The 20,127-nt window shown below is 43.2% G+C and overlaps 1 protein-coding gene and 1 long non-coding RNA gene across 2 annotated transcripts in view; one reads left to right on the plus strand and one right to left on the minus strand.

Moving 5' to 3' along the window:
* Positions 1–20,127, plus strand: part of WAPL (WAPL cohesin release factor) — a 57,254-nt gene that overhangs the window by 6,436 nt on the left and 30,691 nt on the right. The window contains exon 3 of the mRNA XM_077350616.1: positions 11,199–12,221. Coding sequence (XP_077206731.1) covers positions 11,199–12,221 — 1,023 coding nt within the window. The remainder of the gene's footprint in view (positions 1–11,198; positions 12,222–20,127) is intronic.
* LOC143843885 (uncharacterized) lies at positions 12,434–19,549 on the minus strand. Its single transcript, XR_013233725.1, has 3 exons — positions 18,504–19,549; positions 13,739–15,273; positions 12,434–12,959 (listed from the first exon to the last, which is right to left on the minus strand). It is a non-coding gene; the product is annotated as an uncharacterized LOC143843885 (long non-coding RNA).

Here is a 20,127-nt window from a genome sequence, read left to right on the forward strand (position 1 = left end):
CAAAATATGAGCAAGACAGGTTTCAGCTTTCTCTGCTGTAACATGAAAAACTGGATATGTGTATCTTCAGTACAAAGAGCTCTAGGGGTTATCTGGGACACTGACACCTAGCATAATATTTATAATATATAATTTAGCATGTCCCTGCTGAAATGGGGAAGGAAGTTTGTGCTTTCTGCGCTGCCTGTGCAGTGTAATATTCAACAGGTTCATCTAATCTAAGATTGTAATAGTTAACCTGTGTTTAACACCTGTCTTTATTTGTACATTGCTTAAAAAAAACTAATTCCAAAAGTTGGGCAAGAGATTATGGGTATAACGGGATACAAGTTTCATGTGAAAATCACAGGGTACTAACACTAGTCATTAGCAAAACCCCACCTGCTCAAGAATAGAAGGTAAACATGACTTGTTTTTCAGAAACCTCTGGTGTGCTTAAATGAAGTCCCAGAGAGCAATGCTCAACTGGATTTTTGAAATACTTTGAAAAAATAACAAGTGTTTCTTCGCTAGGCATGTTCTTTGTGGATAATCAAAGGTCATACAGTCACTCTAAACATGAAACTTCCAAGTTGTGATCCAGGATATTGTTACCTTAGTTACATTTCTAAATACACTGGCACTTAAACAGCATGACTTGTTTCAAAAAGTGTAATGTAAATACATTTCAGGTAGCTGTCTATTAACATCTGAAGAGTGTGTGTGTGGTGGCAGTGAAGTTAAGATACTTTTATTGTGGGTTCTTGATTATAGCTGGTAATGATGATTTGCTGAAGTTTTTAAAAATACAATTTTCATGTGATTGTTACACTTTGTATAGGTCTAGAACATGAATATGACTCATGGATAAAACACTGCCCTGATACTTGTCATTATGAGATGAACTATATAGCTACCTTTGGCAGTAGCTTATGCTGGTCTGCGGAAGAAATGTCCTTCTTCAACATCAGATTAAAACTTTGCAGTTAAACAATATGACTGCTCAGTCGTAGATTCTGAATTGATCGAAGATGAAGTGCTATAATGTGTTTTGCAAAGATGGTTTTTATCTTAAGAGCCTTCTGGCTATCCGGGTAATGTTCCTTTGCATGCAGTACTGTGTTGCAATAGGGTGGAGTTTCTGGGCTTAACGTTTGCCTTCTGATAGCTCCTAGAACTGTGCAAATGAAACCTCATGCTAACAGAGCATTCGTAATAAAATATGAAACTTCTTTTTTTGTCTTTTCCATATCAATAATAATAATAAATTTATTTAATGATTAATGATATTTGATGATAACAGTTGTGAGGAGTTTTCTTTGCTATGCTCCTAGCTGAAATGGTGTGTGTAGTAAGGCCACAACAAAGTAAGAGATTTGGGAAACAGTCAAGTTACGGTTATCTGTTTTGTTGTTTTCCAGACACAGGTCTCGGCATTTGTATCTCTTCCTTAATGTGCACCAAAAAACACGTAACTCTGTTCTGTCATCAGTAGGGACCAAAGAAATTCAAGTTACATTAGTATTTCGTACCTTTTTACAGACATCCACAAAAGTAGTCCAGGAAAGCCCCTTGCAGCTTGTTGTTGTTAGGTGCGAAGTCGTGTCCAACCCATCGCGACCCCATGGACAATGATCCTCCAGGCTTTCCTGTCCTCTACCATTCCCCGGAGTCCATTTAAGTTTGCACCTACTGCTTCAGTTACTCCATCCAGCCACCTCATTCTCTGTCGTCCCCTTCTTCTTTTGCCCTCGATCGCTCCCAGCATTAGGCTTTTCTCTAGGGAGTCCTTCCTTCTCATGAGGTGGCCAAAGTATTTGAGTTTCATCTTCAGGATCTGGCCTTCTAAGGAGCAGTCAGGGGCTGATCTCCTCTAGGACTGACCGGTTTGTTCGCCTTGCAGTCCAAGGCGGTGGTCCCCAACCACGGGACCGTGGCCTGGTGCCAGGCCACGAAGGCCCTGGCACTGGGCCGCGGCTCCCTCTCCCCGCCCCCCCAGTAAGAAACTTCCCAGGCTGCAAGCTTGGGGCCCGGCAAGCTTCTTACTGTGGGAGGGGGGGGAGCGAAGCAGGGCCATGCATGCGTGCATGCACGATGCGCGGCCGGAAACATGCATGCGCGTCACTTTCACGTTTTCGGCTGTGCACGGCGCATGCATGCATGCGCAGGCCGTCCGCACATGTGCATTGCGCGTGCACAGCCGTGCATGTGTGACATGCACAGCCGTGCAATCGCCCTCCCTGCTGCCGCCGGTCCCCAGTTTGAAAAAGGTTGGAGACCACTAGTCCAAGGGACTTGCAGGAGTCTTCTCCAGCACCAGAGTTCAAAAGCCTCAATTCTTTGATGCTCGGCCTTCCTTATGGTCCAAATTTCGCAGCCATACATTGCAACTGGGAAGACCATAGCCTTGACTAAACACACTTTTGTTGCAGGGTGATGCCTCTGCTTTTTAGGATGCTGTCTAGATTTGCCATAGCTTTCCTCCCCAGGAGCAAGTGTCTTTTAATTTCTTTGCAGCACTCCCCATCTGGAGTGATCTTGGAGCCCAGGAAAATAAAATCTGTCACTGTCTCCATTTCTTCCCTATGTATTTGCCAGGAATTGAGAGGGCCGTATGGCATGATCTTTGTTTTCTTGATGTTGAGTTTCAAGCCAACTTTTGCACTCTCCTCCTTCACCCGCATCAACAGGCTCTTTAGTTCCTCTTCACTTTCTGCCATTAGAGTGGTATCGTCTACATATCTGAGGTTGCGGATATTTCTCCCTGCAATCTTGATCCCAATTTGACAGCTATGGGCAGTTATGTCTATCCCAACTGAAGTGCACCTGGTGTATAGGATAACCCCCCCCCCACTTGGAGGCATGTTTTTCAGGGGGGGAAAGTAGTCTTATACGCCAGCAAATAGGGTACTTTGAAGCACAGAGTTTGAATAGAAGTAGCTGATTGTTCCATATCCTTTCCTCACTCTTGCAAGTGTGTATATACAGTAGCGGCATCCTAATACAATGTATTGCTTGGTGACATGTCACCTACTATTCTATTAAATAGCAGCCATCTAATAAATATCTAATAAATAACAGCGATGTTACATGCACCCAAACAGGCGACCTATGCCACTGGCTATTGTGACTGCCAAGTGTAATAAGTATCGCTGCTGGCCAGTTGATCCAGTGACTAAACTTGAGGTGGGATGCCTCTTCTGTGTGCATTCTGCTCTAAGCTCCTCAGCCTCATGTTATGGCCAGCGAGGCAGTCAGTCGGCAAACCTCGGGGATGTGCTTTCTGTCTGTGCATAGCTGTACTGTATGGACTCCTGGATCCATTCTGTGGAGTCATGGTCAGATTAGATCCATCAGCATACAAGTATGGATAACATTAAAAGGAACATGGTTGTCAGGTTCTAGATCTGGGGTGTCAAACATGCATATGAATCTAATAAATACATTAGGTTTACAGGCTGGAACTGGCCTGCCCAGGGCTTCTGTTTGGCCCACGAACAACTGCTTATTGCCAGATGACAGAGGCAATATGTCCCTGTATACTGTCCTAGTGCTAATATGTAATGGGCAGTGGGAGTGGGATCAGTGGGCATCAGAAAGATACTGTAAGAACATTAATGTTTTAAGCATGCTTGTATGTTGAGTAAAATTTGTTGTTGAGTTTGCCTGTGTTCTTTATAAAGTTTATATTTCTGATACCTGACATTACATTTTATGACGTGGCTCAGCCTTACAAAGTGACATGTCTGATCCGGCCCTTGTAACTACTGAATATGACACCTCTGTTTTAGATGGTAGGTTACACAAAGCCTTCATGAAGATTAGAGCAATTGTTGCCCTCAGTGGAGGTTGGTAAAGCTGCAGTTTGGCTCGTAGAGGTCAAATGGCAAAGCAGAAAATCTCCAGGTGAATTCACTAATTAGTCATACTCATGCTTAACTTGGTTGTGTGGTTGGAGTATTGGAATTTAGCTCTTCTGACTCAAAATGTTGTCATTATGGAGATTTTGATATTACTGTTGGTTGAAACTGTAATGCAGTGGTCCCCAACCTTTTTATCACTGGGGACCACTCAACGCCGGGGACCACTCACCGGGGTGAGGCCCGGTGGGGGGGGGTAGTTTACTCCTCTACTCTCAACCACTGCCCTAACGCTCTGTGATCGCTATGGTAATGTTTAAACATCCCTTCAAAATAAGATACAGACATGCCACAACAATGAACATAAGGAACATTTTATTTTCATGGAAATTTTAACTCATGACAAATCAATGGGAACCCTGAGCTTGTTTCTCTGCAACGAGATAGTCCCATTTGGGAGTGGTGGGAGACAATGACACCCGAAGTGTGTTGTAAAGGGCCGGGGGGGGGGAGAAGGCGTCCTTCGGGGCCCACCTCCAATTAGTTGAAGGACCACATGTGGTCCGCGGCCCACAGGTTGGGGATCGCTAATGTAATGAACTTAAAATTCAGGCATTCTTGGGTAGATATTGAAATATTCTAGATAATTCTGTTTCTGTAAGTCTGTACAAGTATAACAATGTTTGAGTAGAGATCACCAAAATTGGTAGGAAATATCTGATTAAGTGATTCCCAAAAGCTTATTTCCTGGCAAAAAATTGCTTTTGGGCTCAACTTTTGTTCTCAAATACTTCAAGTAAGCTAACTCTTAGTATGCAATTTGGAGAAAATGCCATTTTTATTTGCCAGCTGTACATGGCTGTTGGTTTATTTATTATATATATTTGTATACTGCCCTTCCTTGAGGCTCTAGTTTAGGATCTAGCACTTCCCAAAAATTTGCCCTAGGATGTTCTGACACATCGGTGTGGCTTTCTTTAAGGACAATGAGATCTATGAAGCTTGCTTGCATTCTGTTTACCCAAGTATTGTATTAAGCATTGTTCTTGCAACTACCATCTGTTAACCTCTCAGTAGAGTCTTCAGATTATTGGTGTTAGTGACTTGCTTTGCTTACCCTCTTTATGATTGATTGGATTTCTGAAGTGGTGGTGAAGTGCTTCATATATATTAGGCATGTGAAGTCTTGATTTGGGAGAAAAGTAGAGTATAAATATAAGATAACAATATATTGCCTAGGTTTCTTGTATGTTTAAGTTGTGATATTAGTGTATGCAGATGCAGAGTAATACAAATATGTAGTTGTTGCCTTTGCTGAACATAGCAGCCAGAGCCAGGAAGTTGTGGTTGGGCTTACCCTTGCACACGGACAGGGATAACAGTTTGTAAGCTACTTTCAGTCAGGTTGGGGGCAGGGAGGCTATGAAATATTAGAAGGATCAGAGCAAGCCTACGGAGGAAGGTGCACTCCTATTCAGAGGTAGGAAGAGAACTGGCTTGGGAGTTGTTCCCAAAAAGGAAACAGGAAGTCACAGAAGCTTTGGTCCTGCCTCCAAGTGTGAATGGTGGGAAAACCCAGCCAAGATGCCCTCAGAAGGAGAACAGAATCCCTGCCTTGGTCTTCTAGATGCTGCTTTTATTTGACATTGGCAGCCGGCTTATCCTCACCTTGGAGTGTACTACCACAAAGCTGAATTTTACATTTTGAAGGGGACCAGCTGTGACGTGTAGCCGTAGTGACTGGGCTCTGTCTTTACACACTTAATGAATGTATGCTGATTGTCTTAAAACTAGATGTTAGGGCACTTTCACATATGCTGAAAAATGTTCTTTTAATCCCCTTTCCATGCATTTTAGTGATAATTTTTAGTGAATTTTCCCTTTTCACACAGTAAAATCCAGTTGCAAAGTGCTGTAATTTAAGTAGCATCAAGATATTATTCCAATACATAACTATATTGTGTTCATGAGGGAGTATCAGAAACTGTCTTAGCCATTAGTAAATTGAGAACAGATGACTAATATACAAGTAATAACTGATGAATGATGTGAGTTACATTCCATTAATACAGTCTTTCTCAACTTTTTTAACCATTTAAAAAACCCTGAAACATTCTTTAGGCTCCAGAAGTGGGGCAATCATGCAGAATATGGTTAGAAAACATAGCTGTGTACATGTCTACCTAGGACCACTCCCCTTCCCATCCCATCCAGGCCCAATCATTGGGCATTTGGGTAGTGGTGGGGGCCAGATCAACATGACCATATATGGTCATATCACCTGATAAATGTTTAACAAATTAAAGTTGAACAAGCTCCCAGAAGCTATCAGGGCCCTAATGGAACTAGAGTGATTTTACAGGGCCTGCAAAATGGAGCCTCTCTTCCAAGCATTTGTTTGAAGTCAACCAGAACCACTCCTTCCTCTGCTTCCCAAGCCTCCCTCTCATGTAAACCATCACCTCTACCAGCCAAACATGGGGTCTCAGCTTGCTATATTTTGTTCACTACTATTCTGTTGTTTACTTGCTTTTCTATTGGATACTGTCTATTGTTATTACTGTTACCAGTATTGTTATTTATAGCCATTGATTCTCTGTACTTTTTCCATTCTGCCAAGTTTTATGTAAACCGCCCTGAGCCCCGTTGGAGGGCAGTATATACATGTAAAACAACAACAAACACCCCCCCCCCCACACACACACACTATATATATATTGAAACTATCAAATGAGGGGAATCAGCCCATTTATACACATGTAAGATTAGCAGCTGCTTCTTCAATGCCCAATATATGTATATAATTAACACTCACCCATTCAGGAAACCCTTCCAGGGACATCAAACCCTAGGGTTTCATGAAACCCTGGTTGAGAAATCCTGCATTAATAGTTGAGAGAGGTCCTTGGAGCTTTGCTCCCTTAAAATCATGCTGGGCTCGTGGTTCTTAGACATTGAAGTAGCAGCTGCTAATCTTACGTATAAATGGGCTGATTCCCCTCCTTGGATAGTTTCATGGCCAGCAGAAGGGAATCTGTGTTCTGGAAAGCAACCACCAGCATTTAGCGTGGGTAGTGTGAAGTGGGTGTGTGCTGGCAGCCACGGCTGAAGATTTTTCTTACCATTGCCCTTTCTTCCTCTCCAGTGAGATTTGCTTCTGTATGTACTTCTTTTTCCTGATGCCCAACAGAGGTAGTCATAGTGTTGATTCCATACCTTCCTTCATGGACAAAGTCATGTGTGATTAAGTTGTATGAGATGAAAAAATTGATATTGATGTTATGTTTGGAGCAAAGGCATAAACTGTTCCCTTGGATTTAAGTTATAAAATGCCGTAATCTGCTGATTTTCATTTTCTAGATTTTTAAAGCATTTTTTTTCTGGGTAGTTTCCCACTTGGCATCGCTTAGGGTCAGTAGTGATTCTGTAGAGGCTTTGGAATGTTGTGGGTGATTCCCCCTAAGTTATCCTGGGCTATCTTGGCCATAGTGAGACCACAGGAGTAAATATGCAGCCTTATAGTAAAGTATAATCTGAAAAAGACTGCAGGGCTGAAGAGTTTTGTTTGGTTTTTGTGCCTCCATAGAAACGTCTCTAATTTTGAAGTCAGTTATAAGGGAAAAAATTCAGATGATATTTTCAGTCCCTCCCCCATCTCCAGTTCATAGAATGATGAAATTGCACCACAGTAATCTGTTGGGTTATTGTAACTTCGGCTGTAGTAAAACATGGAAAAACCCCACGGTTTTGGCACCATCTTTGTCAGGCCATATTATAGGGCAGCTTGATACTTTATCACTTGTGGCAGGATAATATCAGCTCTTAACATTGCTTGAAATATTTTCCCATTTATTAAAAATTGGTCTGTAAAGTCTTCCCATGTCTTTCTCTGGCTGATTAGTTTTATAATTTAACTTCAGTTTTACTGTGTGAAATTCAGTACTTGTTTATGTTGAAGAACATTTAGTTTACACAATAGTCTGGGACCTTTTCCCTTCAGTTCTATACATTCTAAAGAGCTACGAGTTTAAAAGTGAAGAAAAATTATTTTGCTTGTCGTTGAAAGGCTGACTATGGATGTGAGGGGAACAGATGCAGACAAATAGGGCTCTGGATTGCAAGAAATGTAATTTAAGACAGTGGATGGCACAACTGTGAACATTTGCGCCTTGTTCTCAGAATGCGTTTCGACCACCTTCCTTCCAGTACATCTGGCTGGTTGCATCACATGATGTCAGTTTGATTCTACAGAAACCGAGTCTTGTTCATTTTGGTGTGGGCATAATTTAGATCAAGATAGCTCAAGGCTGTCTATAGCAGTACAAACCATCATCAGAAATTGAATCCAATTTCTACTACACTGGATGCCTCCCCCAAGAAAACCATGGCTGATCACAGATTTGGATATGAGCCGTGCACATTCTGCAGTGGGTGATCTGTGGAGGTTTATGCTACTAACAGAGTTGGCTTCAATCATTCTAGAGGTGGGATCCACTTTTAGAATCCATGTTGCAGCATGGGACACAGAGTTACAGCTGCATGACAATAAGTTATACAGTATCACATGACAAGAAACAAAAAAGCAGCTATGGCCATAAGTGGTGGGGAGGTGTGGATCCATACAGGGAGTAAGCATGACGTATTGACAGGAGCTTGCTAAGCTATGGAAATAGAGGAGGCAACGGAGAGCTGGGAGGAGGTGGGGCATTGCTAAACCTGCTTGTACTAAAGAAAAATTCCCTTCCTCTTTTGAATAGTACTGCCTCTTCTTTCAGTGTCCATACAGAGAGTGGCAGGAGACATGATGTCTTCATCCACACTAGCAGTAGGTCAAAGAATAAAAAAGAAAGAATAAATGGTCAGTTTTATAGGGGTTCATGAACCACCATTTAAAGCTCTGCCACCCACCTCAGGATCCCAATCCCTGAGTTGAAGACTACGGGTGTAATGAGTAAGTTGCATTTCTTAACTTGTTTGGAAATGTACCTTGATAACAAATCCAGTTATGTGAATTTCCCTTCACTAACCTGCATACTGCTTGAAGGCGATTTAAGCTTTTGTACTTTGGTTTGGTAGCCACATTAGAACAATTCTTTTTTGCTTTGTTGTTTGGTCAGTAACTCCTCAAGACACCTTGATTCAGTTCTTCATCACTACCTCTAACTATGACAGGCCGGCCCCTGTCTAGGTAGATAATACAGCACTGTGAGACCAGCCACAAATCACATAAGTTCTGCAAATCTAGGAAAGCCTGTGCTTTGCAGGACAATACAACTGGGAGGGGGGAATTTCTGTGTGATATTTGCACATCTGCAGACATCATAAACATCAAGGTGCTGGAGTTAGGATGTCATTTTGAGTTGGAGTAGTAACCCATAATGATACAAAAAAGCCAGTGAAGCGCTTTTCTTTAAGAGGACAGTGTGAGGAAGTGTTTAGTTCGTTAATTTTCTATAACACCTATCCTGGAGACCGGCTCTAGGTGGTGTGCAAGTAGAATTAAAACAATTTAAAATAGCAGTAAAATGACTTTGGATACGCTGATAGCAGTATGAATGTCCAGTGTCAGCAGATTGATGTTCATTGCTCCCACCATGTAGGTCAAGCCAGGTGGTGGTCTGGATCTCCCAGGATTAAATGACAAATAATAGTATCTGGGAAAGGTGGGGCCAGTTAGATGTTTCCTGTTTAATCAGCTCCAACCAAAAGCCTAGCAGAAGAGCTCTGTCTTGCAGGCCCTGCTGAACTGTGACAGCTCCGACTGCGCCCAGTTGTGTTTTGAGAGCTGATTCCCCCAGGTAGGGACCAGGATAGAAAATGTCCTGGCCATGGTTGAGGCCAGACATACCTCCTTGGAGCCAGGGACCAACAGTTGGTTGGTATTAGCAGAGCATATAGATAGAAAGTCACTATCTCAGATACGTGGAACCCAGACCGCAGATGGCCTTATAGCAGCAGTTCTCAACAGCCATTGTCCCACGACCCCTACAGCAGGGGTGGAGCGGTGGTGTGCACACTCACATGGAGGTGCTGACATGCGCAGATGCCACCATCGCTTTCGCTGCAGGTGACGGCATGGTGGCGGATTACCGAGGTGGTGTTGAGGAGGTCAGCATCACAGGAGAGGTGGCGGCAGCGGCCGGAGCGGCAGCATGGTACTGGTCTCCTCTGTGGTGCCTCGGTAAGCTCCGAGTTGGCGCTGAGGAGGCCAGCACCATGGTGAGACACCCCGCCCCCCCGGGAAAGGCCAAATGACCCCTCAAAGGGTTGCAACCCCCGGGTTATAGGTAAGAACCAATACCTTAAACTTGATCTGGAATTCAACTCTGAGCCAGTGCAGTTGTTGGAGCACTGGTTGGATATGTGCCCTCCAGGGAGTTCTCTTGAGAACCTTGGCAGCCGCATTCTGCATTCTGCAATCTTGGCAGCTGCATGAGAACCTTGGCAGCTGCAGTCTGCATGAGAACCTTGGCAGCTGCATTCTGCAATCTCCAGAGCAAGGATAAGGGTAGGCCTTTGTAGAGTGAGTTACAGAAGTCCAGTCTAGAGGTAACTGTTGCATGGATCACTGTGGCTCGGTCAAGTAGGGCAGGGGTAGTCAAGCTGTGGTTCTCCAGATGTTCATGGACTACAATTCCCATGAGAATTGTAGTCCGTGAACATCTGGAGGACCACAGCTTGACTACCCCTGAAGTAAGGCACTAGTAGCTTGGTGCTACTCTTGAGACCTGCGCCTCCATAGAAAGAAGGCATCGGAGATCACACCCAGTATCCTGGCTGAAGGAGCAACCTACAGTTGAACCCCATCCAGGCAGCGTAGGTGCCCTATCTCACTTGTTCTTTCCTAGCCAGTCACAAGACCTCCGTCTTTGAAGGGTTGATTTTCAGGTGACTCTGCTGGAGCCATTCCATCACTGCTTCTCGCCCCCGGCAAGATTGTTTGTGGGTATATCCCGGTGTCTGTCCATTGGGAGGTAGAACTGGGTATCATCTGCACATTGATGATACCTAAGCCCAAATCTCCGGACCAGCTGGACAAGAAGGTGCATGAAGATGTTAAACAGTCAGGGAGAGAATTGCATCTTGAGGCACTCTGCAACGGTATTGGTGAGACTGCATCTCTCTGACAGCAACCCTTTGTCCTCGACCCCAGAGAAAGGAGATGAGCCATTGGAGGGCTGTCTCCCTTAGGTTTAATACATAGACTGTAGACACACTAATTTGTTGAATACTTTTTGACTATTTCACTATTTACTATTTTATTTACTACTTCATAGATGAAGAAGGAAATGTTAGCTGTCAGACCTGGGCATTTCCAGCATGAGTTGTACTTATTCCAGTGTTTGTTTGTTTTTGTAGACAAAGTACAGAATTTCAATGAGGATACTGAGAATAGTCACTTTCTCCATAAGAATGCTGAAGACAATGCTCAAGCAGCAGAAATCTCTGGGTACAGCATTGAAATCAAGGATGTTCATGATTCTTGGGACTCCCACATTGGGAAGAAAGACTCTCTAGCAGAAGTGTCACATACAAGAGGATCATTAATAACTGGTTTATACGAATGGGAAGATGAGAATGAGGACACCCGAAGAGGAGAGTATCTGTTAGGTTTTGATAATGAACCAATTTCAGAGATAAAAATCAAGGATGATGATCTAGCGAGAGAAGAAGATGAAAGTCCAAGGGAAGCTATTAGTGAAGAACTGATGCAAACTGTTCTCAGGCCAAGCAATTGTCGGACATATTGTAGATCCAACAAAACAAAATCACAGGGGGCAACGAATCTTGATAAGCTACTGGATGGCACTGTTCAACCTTTTGCCAAAGCTAACAGTGACTCAAATACTGATGGTCCGAACCCAGTAAGAAAAGTTGCTTTAAGTAGTGGGACCAGTTTTAGAGGACGGACTAGAGACTACACTGTTCTCCATCCATCGTGTTTATCAGTTTGTAACGTTACTATTCAAGATACAATGGAGCGTATTGATGAATTTGCCACAGCTGCACCTACTGATCTGGGAGAAGCAGGGCGTCTTCGGAAGAAAGCTGACATGGCTACCACCAAGACTACAACCAGATTTCGACCGAGCAATACCAAATCCAAAAAAGATGTGAAATTGGAGTTCTTTGGGTTTGATGACAACGACGAAGGAGGAGACGGTGAAGGAGGCTCTAGAACCTCTGGAAGCTCAAACTATAAAATTAAATACTTTGGATTTGATGACTTAAGTGAAAGTGAGGATGATGATGAAGACCGACTGTTAGAAAGGAAAGCAAATAAAAAAAGAAGCCGGGCAGCACCATCCTCTACCTTACTTCAGTCCAGTTCCGACGGCAGCGAGAACTATTCGCAAGACAGCCAGTCAAGCACCAATCCAGGTAAGGCTAACTCATGGTCAGTGTTGCGTAGTTTAACACAGGGGTAGTCAAACTGCGGCCCTCCAGATGTCCATGGACTACAATTCCCATGAACCCCTGCCAGCATTTGCTGGCAGGGGCTCATGAGCGTAGTCCATGGACATCTGGAGGGCCGCAATTTGACTATCCCTGGTTTAACAGATAAAACCACACGTCAAATCATATATCTAATTCTAATCAATGTGAACAGCACATTTCTTAATGTCAAAATTTACCACTGTGTTAAAGTGGAAATTATTGAGATGTATCCTAATTTGTAGACTTTAAGTCCTGTTCTGGGTATCTCCAATGGCATCCAGATGCTAAAATGCAGGAGACTGTTTTCAGAATCTGTCATCTCTTCCTCCAGGTGCTCTTTTTAAGTTCCTCAGCATTTCCCCCTCAAAAGGCCTTCAAAACATTGATTATCAAGAAGAGTTTTAAAACTTACTTGTTATGCTATGCAACAAGGCTGCATGGTTATAGTGTTTGTTACTGTAGTGCGAAATTCATTCTTGTATGTTTTGGAGGTCTTGTTAGTGATCCTCTTTTCCTAGTTCTTTGCTTCACACCTGCTTCTGCCAGCCTTCGAAGACTAGGAAGCCTTACCAGGATATTAGGATATTGATGATGTGATTATTCATTGTAGCATACATTAGGCTGTCCTGGAAATCAAAGCCTCTTGAGCTTGTGTTTGAATTTCACATAGTAATTACCTTTCTGGGAAAAAATGGCAAGAAGACACATCTATTAGGTATATAGTGTTAAAGAAGGAAATGGATCCTATTTTTTAACACATTTAAATGTGCAATATAATTCAGAGATAACCCAAGCACACAAATGAAAAAAGAGCATGCAATAAACTACATTAAGACATACTTCTCCGGATTGCATGTGCTGAAGGGGCTTAGGAAACAGCCATCAGGAATCAGACTATGAAACCAATCAAAGAATCACTTGCATTGTAAAGAGAGCCTCTGTTTGCATCCTGTGTGGCTTGGTATTATTTTCACAGGCCTTGCTTTATGTTCCCCCCACCTTCAGAACTGTCTTAGATTAGTTTTTGCGTTCTGGCACTGCTTCTTTAGAGTGCTATCCCCATATCTTTTTGTGGCACTATAACGAAGGTATTCTGATTGATTCAGGTGGCCTTTCTTATTCCTGTATGTGGTGTCGCATTTCAGAAATACTTACATGATCAGTATTTTTAACCTTTATAAATCTCTTTGTTAAGATGTGCTATGTGTCACTTTTTTGCTGTCTTTGAAAATCACTTGTTCTGACATTATTTATGTTTTAAAGTTGCTGCTAATCAGCTTAAACATTTCAGTGGCTTTAAAAATATTTTAAAGCATTAAGGAAATTTTTTTTACCTTTTGAATAAAATAGCTACGTACACACTATCTATAAAAGATTAAGCACTTGGGTAACTTTACTGAGTATGAAGTAACTCAGAGCAACAGAAGGGAATGTATTTCATTGGAGCTCTTCAGCCTTACCATGAGAAATAAATGGGGTGGCTGTCATAATTTCATTCATTGACTACATTTATCCCAAAAGCTAAGCTTCTGTCAGCATCATGTGGGAGGGTGGACCACAGTGTGACTCCATTGGAAGTCCATGAGAAGAAGCGCATGAAAAGGAAAGCAGACAGGATGAACAGGTTATAGATCCTTCAGCAACCTAAATTAATCACAGTGTAGAAGAAAATTAAGGTGAATAACTGGCAGAATTTAAGAGCAGACTACAACAAAGATGAATCTAGATTCTTTGTAGACATTTCAGGGCTAATAGTGCTTTCCTTTAGGTTCTCTGAAATAGCCTGAAAAACAAAGAAGGCAGAATTTCATCATTTTGATAGTTCTTGTTTCCATGTTGAGCCATAATTGACTTTGGAGCAACTCATAGCATTTAAAATGTCCTATTATATGGCCTTGTGTGTTAAATTACTGAGGAAAGTCCAACTAAAAAGAACTGGAACCAAATTCCTATTTGTTACTTTCACTCAAAATCAATACTGAAGATGTAAAATTTGTGGACATTTTGAAGCTATGAGGGGAAGTACACATTTTTCTCCATGTTGGGAGGAATAATATATGCAGGGTTTCCATTCCCATCAGACATGAACATCTTTTACTGATTAAATATAAAATGCATCATTTATCATTTAGTTTGCATGTAACATTGTAGCATTTGACATGTTCATAGAATTTAGAAGTATAAATATCTCAGGAGTCACACTAGGTAGGACTGCCTACCTAGTGATTGGTTAATGCTGAAAACATTGAGCACATAACATAATTAACTGTTGTCAACATTTATGTTTAAACAAATATTTAACTGTTGCACATATCTATAGTATGAGTTTTTCCCACTGGCAAAATTAAGGAAGTCCTAAGGCTTTTTCATGCTGTGCACATGGAATGATGAAATGCAATAATATAATGAAATATAATCCAAAGTTTTTATCTCCCCCAGAATAATCCATCAAGGGGCTTTTTTCAGTCGTTCTCCAATTTTTACTATTACATACATTCAAATTGTTTACACACTGACCTAGAAATTTGATTCCAGGGATGGTTAAAAACCAAACATGATATTGGTGTAGGGGGTATCTCTACCCTCCCTCCCAAAGCACTGTTAAAACAAGGTGTTCCAAGTTGCCTTTTGTAGAACACTGGAATTACCTATAAAGATGAGCCACTCTGCAATTAAAGTACTGTATATACTCGCATATAAGCTGAGTTTTTCAGCCCTTTTTTAAAGCTGAAAAAGTCCCCCTTGGCTTATATGTGGTTATTAAAAAAAACAGCTTCCAGACAAGACAGGAGCGTGGGGGTGGGAGACAAGTATACTTGCCTGAACAAGCAGAGGCAGGAACAGCAGAGAGGCAGGAAGCCTAGGAGGGAAAGAGCAGTCTCTGCCTTCCCCCCTCCCTGCCTTAATGAGGCTAGCACGAGGCTAGCACGTGTTGCAGGAAGCTCTGAAGCCTCTGTCTCAGAGGGAGTGCAGATTGCAGAAAGAGAAAACGCCCCTAGAGGAAGGAATAAAGGAAAGAGGAGTCAGAGGGGAGAAGGAAGGTGGGGAAAAAAGGGGGGGAAATCCTGGCCAATACAGGGGGGAGGTGAGGAAAGGAGAAAAAGCCACTATCAAAACACCACCCTTGGCTTATATGTGAGTCAATAAGTTTTTCCAGCATTTTGTGGTGTAATTAGATGCTTCGGCTTATATGCGGATCGGCTTATATGTGAGTATATACGGTATCACCATTTGAAGTTGAATTCTTTAGTACTTGTAGTATAGGATCTTAATATTGAACTAGCTTCAAAGCCCGTTCCTAAGGCCCTCATTAGCAGGGCCAGAGGCCCTCATTAGAGTAAGCAGGCTCTCCTCCACCACCACCCTTTGCCCGGGGCCCTCTCCCCTTACCTTATGCTGGCTCCAGTCACTGAGGTGTGTCTGAAAGCAAAGAGCTAGATTCCAGGGACAGAGGGTGGCAGCTGAAGGGGCAAGGCCAATCGGGGCAGCCAGCTTTGCAGGCTGCACTCTGATTGGTCCTATTCCAACTTGGACAGCCGGACAGGACCCCCCCCCCCAGGCTGTTTCACAAATCTATAGAGGAACCATGGGTAAGGATGCATGTCGTCAAAACTTGATATTTAATTCTCTGTTAGTTGAATTACAGATCTAGGTTATTACCTGATCACTTTTATTGGTCCATTATGCTCTTGAAAAAAGTGGCAGCCTTCCCTTTTAGTCAGTTCACGGAATACCCGTGATAGAAATAAGAACCCCCCTCCCTTTCACACTTGCAAGATTAGGGATCGATATATATTTACCCTTGATTTGGAATAAGATGCTCTTTGTCCTGCAGTACAATTCAGAGAGCCTATTTTGCCCTCCTTATTCAAAACTGCTAAGCATAGATTATTCTATTTTGTTGTTATGTGCGAAGTCGTGTCCGACCCATCGCGACCCCATGGACAATAATCCTCCAGGCCTTCCTGGTAATAGATTATTCTATTACCCTAGTACAAAAAAATATAAAACACAGCTGTAAACCAGATTAGGCTCTAGGCTACCTTAAATTACTGTGGTTTTAAAGTGCAAATAGCTATTGAATTCTTACACTAATGGTCTTTGGGGAAACCAGATGTTTTTGCTGCACCAAAGCCAGTCTCATCTAATTAAGGCTAACATTTATTTATTTTGAAAAAAAATTACACTACCTCTCCAGGAATCTGCTTGAGGCGGTTTACAAAATAAAAACATCTCTTCTGCTGTATTGTCAAGCCTGAAATGTTCAGTCATGCCCAACAATCCCCCTCCTACCCTGCCTAAAGAAAGGTTCTGTTGAATTTGGAGAGGCTTGGTCTGTGTGGCTTAAATGATCCTAATAAAGATATTGTTTGTTGTGATGTTTGTTTTTTCCTAGTGGACCAGGATGATCGTCAGCAATATTTTTTTTCTTTGTTTGCTTAAATGTTTTAAATACTTAAGTATCTTTATCCAGTTGCTGTCTATATATATTTGTGAAACAGTCTTGGAGGATGGACGGTCCAGCTGTCCGAGTTCGAATAGGGCCAATCAGGGTGCAGCCAGCATGCGAGGCACTGGGTGTGCTTTCATGGCCCTGAGGAAGCACTCCAGCTGACGGGAGCGGGGGGGGGGGGAGAGGCAGTGCTTCCATGTGGCCGGGGAAGCACACTGGGCGCCTTACTGAGGCGCTGGGTGTGCTTTCCCAGCCACAGGGAAGCACTCTGGCTGACCGGGGGGGGGGTGTTCTTCTCGCCCTAGCTCACTCTTGCCAGCCCGCTAAGGGGGAGGTCCCTTTCAAAGCCTGTTCTTATGAACGGGCTTTGAAGCTAGTCGTTTAATAAGTGACCAGTATATTTTAAGGGTAATCAGTCCTGTGCTAAACAGTCTTCACTGTGAAGGCTATCATTTGTTGTAATATTTAAGCAAATACATCCTTCCAGCATCTTATGGTGGGCCGAAAAGGGGATGCGGAGCAGAGGTGGCCAGGGAGGCAGTGGCATGGTGCTGAGCTCCTCCGCAGAGCTTCAAAGGCAGTGCCAAGAAGCCAGTGTCACAGGAGAGGTGGTGGCAGCGGCTAGAGTGGTTGCTGGCCTCCTCTGTATCACCTCTGTGTGCTCCGAGGTGGCGTGGAAGAGGCCAGCGCCATGGTGCCGCCACTGCAACCCTACAGGAAAGGTCACGACCCCCGGGTTGAGAACTGCCGCTCTAAGGAGTAACAGAATGCAGGCAGTGACTCAGAAATACAGTGATTTTGGGTGGGCGTTTAAAAGTGGGAATAAGGTTATATCACTGTGACTCCTTGACAGTAAAATGCAAATTAAACAATTCTATAAATCACTTATTTTGTCCTTGGTAATTTCCTGAATGGCTACATTACATTCCTTTGTTAGTTCTGCCCTGGGTGTCAAACTATGTAAATATTAAATAACTTAGCTAGTCAGGATTCATGACATGCTATGAGAACACAGAGAAAAGTTGCCCTTTGCAGTTATCACTGCTACCTCGTAGGTTTACAGATAAACTTTATGGCATGCTGTGGGAGGTCGTCTGACAATATTCAAAGCGAAATGGAACATTCCACAGGTAAACAACTGGGAAATCGATACTGTAGAACAAGAATTCAAGCACCTTCCACCAAATAGATTTTGCTCCATGTAATAGATCATCGTCTCTCCATCCAGTCTATCGAAATATGTAGTTCCCATTTCAGAGCACTCCGCAGGAGTGTACCCTTCTGGTTCTAAAACCAGATGGGGATTGGAGCACAATCCTGGACCTGAAGTTCACAAACAGGTAAGATAAAGGTAAAGGTGTCCCCTGTGCAAGCACCAAGTCATGTCTGACCCTTGGGGTGACGACCTCTAGTGTTTTCTTGGTAGACTCAATACAGGGTGGTTTGCCATTCACTTCCCCAGTCATTACCGTTTTACCCCCCAGCAAGCTGGGTACTCATTTTACCGACCTCGGAAGGATGGAAGGCTGAGTCGACTTTGAGCTGGCTGCTGGGTTTGAACTCCCAGCCTCATGGTTAGAGCTTCAGACAGCATGTTGGCTGCTTTACCACCCTGCGCCACAAGAGGCTCTTCTCTCAAACAGGTACATCAAGCAAAAAAAAAATGCTTTGCATGCAAACACTCCACTCCATCATAGAATCCTTTCAGGATGCAGAGTTTCTAACTTTTTTGGACCTCACCGAGCCGTGCGTTCATGTATCCATCTACCTACCTCACTGCAGATTTCTCAGGTTTTGCAGAGAGAACGATCTCTTCCGTTCGGCCTTGTGACTGCACCAAGAGTTTTCACAAAGCTATTGGTCAACCTAATTGTGATCCTCAGGATACCAGAAATCCACCTGCATCCGTATCTCTATGACGTTCTCATTAGATCGAGTACTCAAGCTGGTGCACAGAGCAACAACTAGCAGGTGCTGAAGACCTTGCAGGATGTTGGTTTCCTGGTCAACAAGAGCAAAAGTATCCTTACACCAGCACAGTTGATTCTTCACTTGGGGGTAATCATCGATGCGCTAGAAAAGATGTTCTTTCTTCCGGAGAAAAGGTTCCTCAAAACACAGAAGGTTATCAGGGAGCTGATGATGAAGAAGAGCATGTCACTGCTCACTCTGGCATGCATGCAACGCCTATTAGTGGCAAATACAGGGGCCTTCAGTGGAGCAAATGGCTTGCAAGGGGGATACAAAAAAATTCTCAAGCCATTTCATTCCCTCATAACAGCAGGACAAGATAGATCAGTCAAGCTGAACCTTCAGTTGAAATAGAGTCTCAACTGGTGGTGCAAAACAAATAGTTTCACCCAGGGGAGATTTTGCTCAGTGTCCCAACAAATTCAGATCTTCACAGATGCGGGTCTGAAGGATTGGGGGGGGGGGCTGTCTTGGACAGAAGGACTGCCCAGGGCACCTGGACGAAGGAAGAAGCAAGCCTACCACTCAACATGCTAGAACCGAGAGCCATCTTACTGACAATACAGCACTTCAAGCAGTGAATCATACACAGACACCTGCTGGTAAGAATGGATAACATAGCGGTCAAAGCCTATCTCAACTAACAGGGAGTTCCCAATCCAGAACCTTCTGAAGGAAGTGACCAGGATTCTAGAATGGTGAAGAAAGAATCTTCTGTCAATACAGACGGAACACATTAAGTGAATCCTCAATATGCAGACGGACTGGCTAAGCTCTAGGGCCGTTCTAGAAGGACAGTAGTCACTGAAGACAGAGGCATTCAGGTTAATAGAACAGAGGTTTGGGACCTCAATCATGGACTTACTAGCATCGGCAGAGAACAGTCAGATACCCAGATTTAAGTCCAGATTCCATCATACAAAGCAAAAGGTCTAGACGCTCTGATGTTGGACTGTCCAGAATACAACAGAAAGCAGCGGTCATCCTAGTGGTGCCATACTGACACAGGAGACCCTGGTTCTCAACTATGTGACAATTGGCATTGGAACTACCATTCAAGCTTCCACCGATGCTAGACCTACTACACCAGAGTCCCTTCTGGTATCCAGATCTGGACTGGATGAGAATGACAGTCTTGAAATTGAACGGAGACATCTAACCAATGCCGGATACTCATAGGAAGTTTTAGGGACAATCCCAGCTTCCAGGAAAGATTCAAATACTAGACCCTACAATGTCACCTGGAAGTCTGTTGTGAGATGGGGAAGAAGAAAGTGAATTTACCTAAAGCTTTCAGTAACTTTCTGAACTTCCTACATGGTAGCTCAGAGGTTAAAACCAGCCATCTTAAGAAGACAAATAATGGCAATTGTGACTGTTTGTCCAAAGGTAGACGGTGTTCAACTCTCTCACTATCTGCACGTA

This window comes from Paroedura picta, chromosome 8 (assembly GCF_049243985.1).
Source record: "Paroedura picta isolate Pp20150507F chromosome 8, Ppicta_v3.0, whole genome shotgun sequence".
Lineage (NCBI taxonomy): Eukaryota > Metazoa > Chordata > Lepidosauria > Squamata > Gekkonidae > Paroedura > Paroedura picta.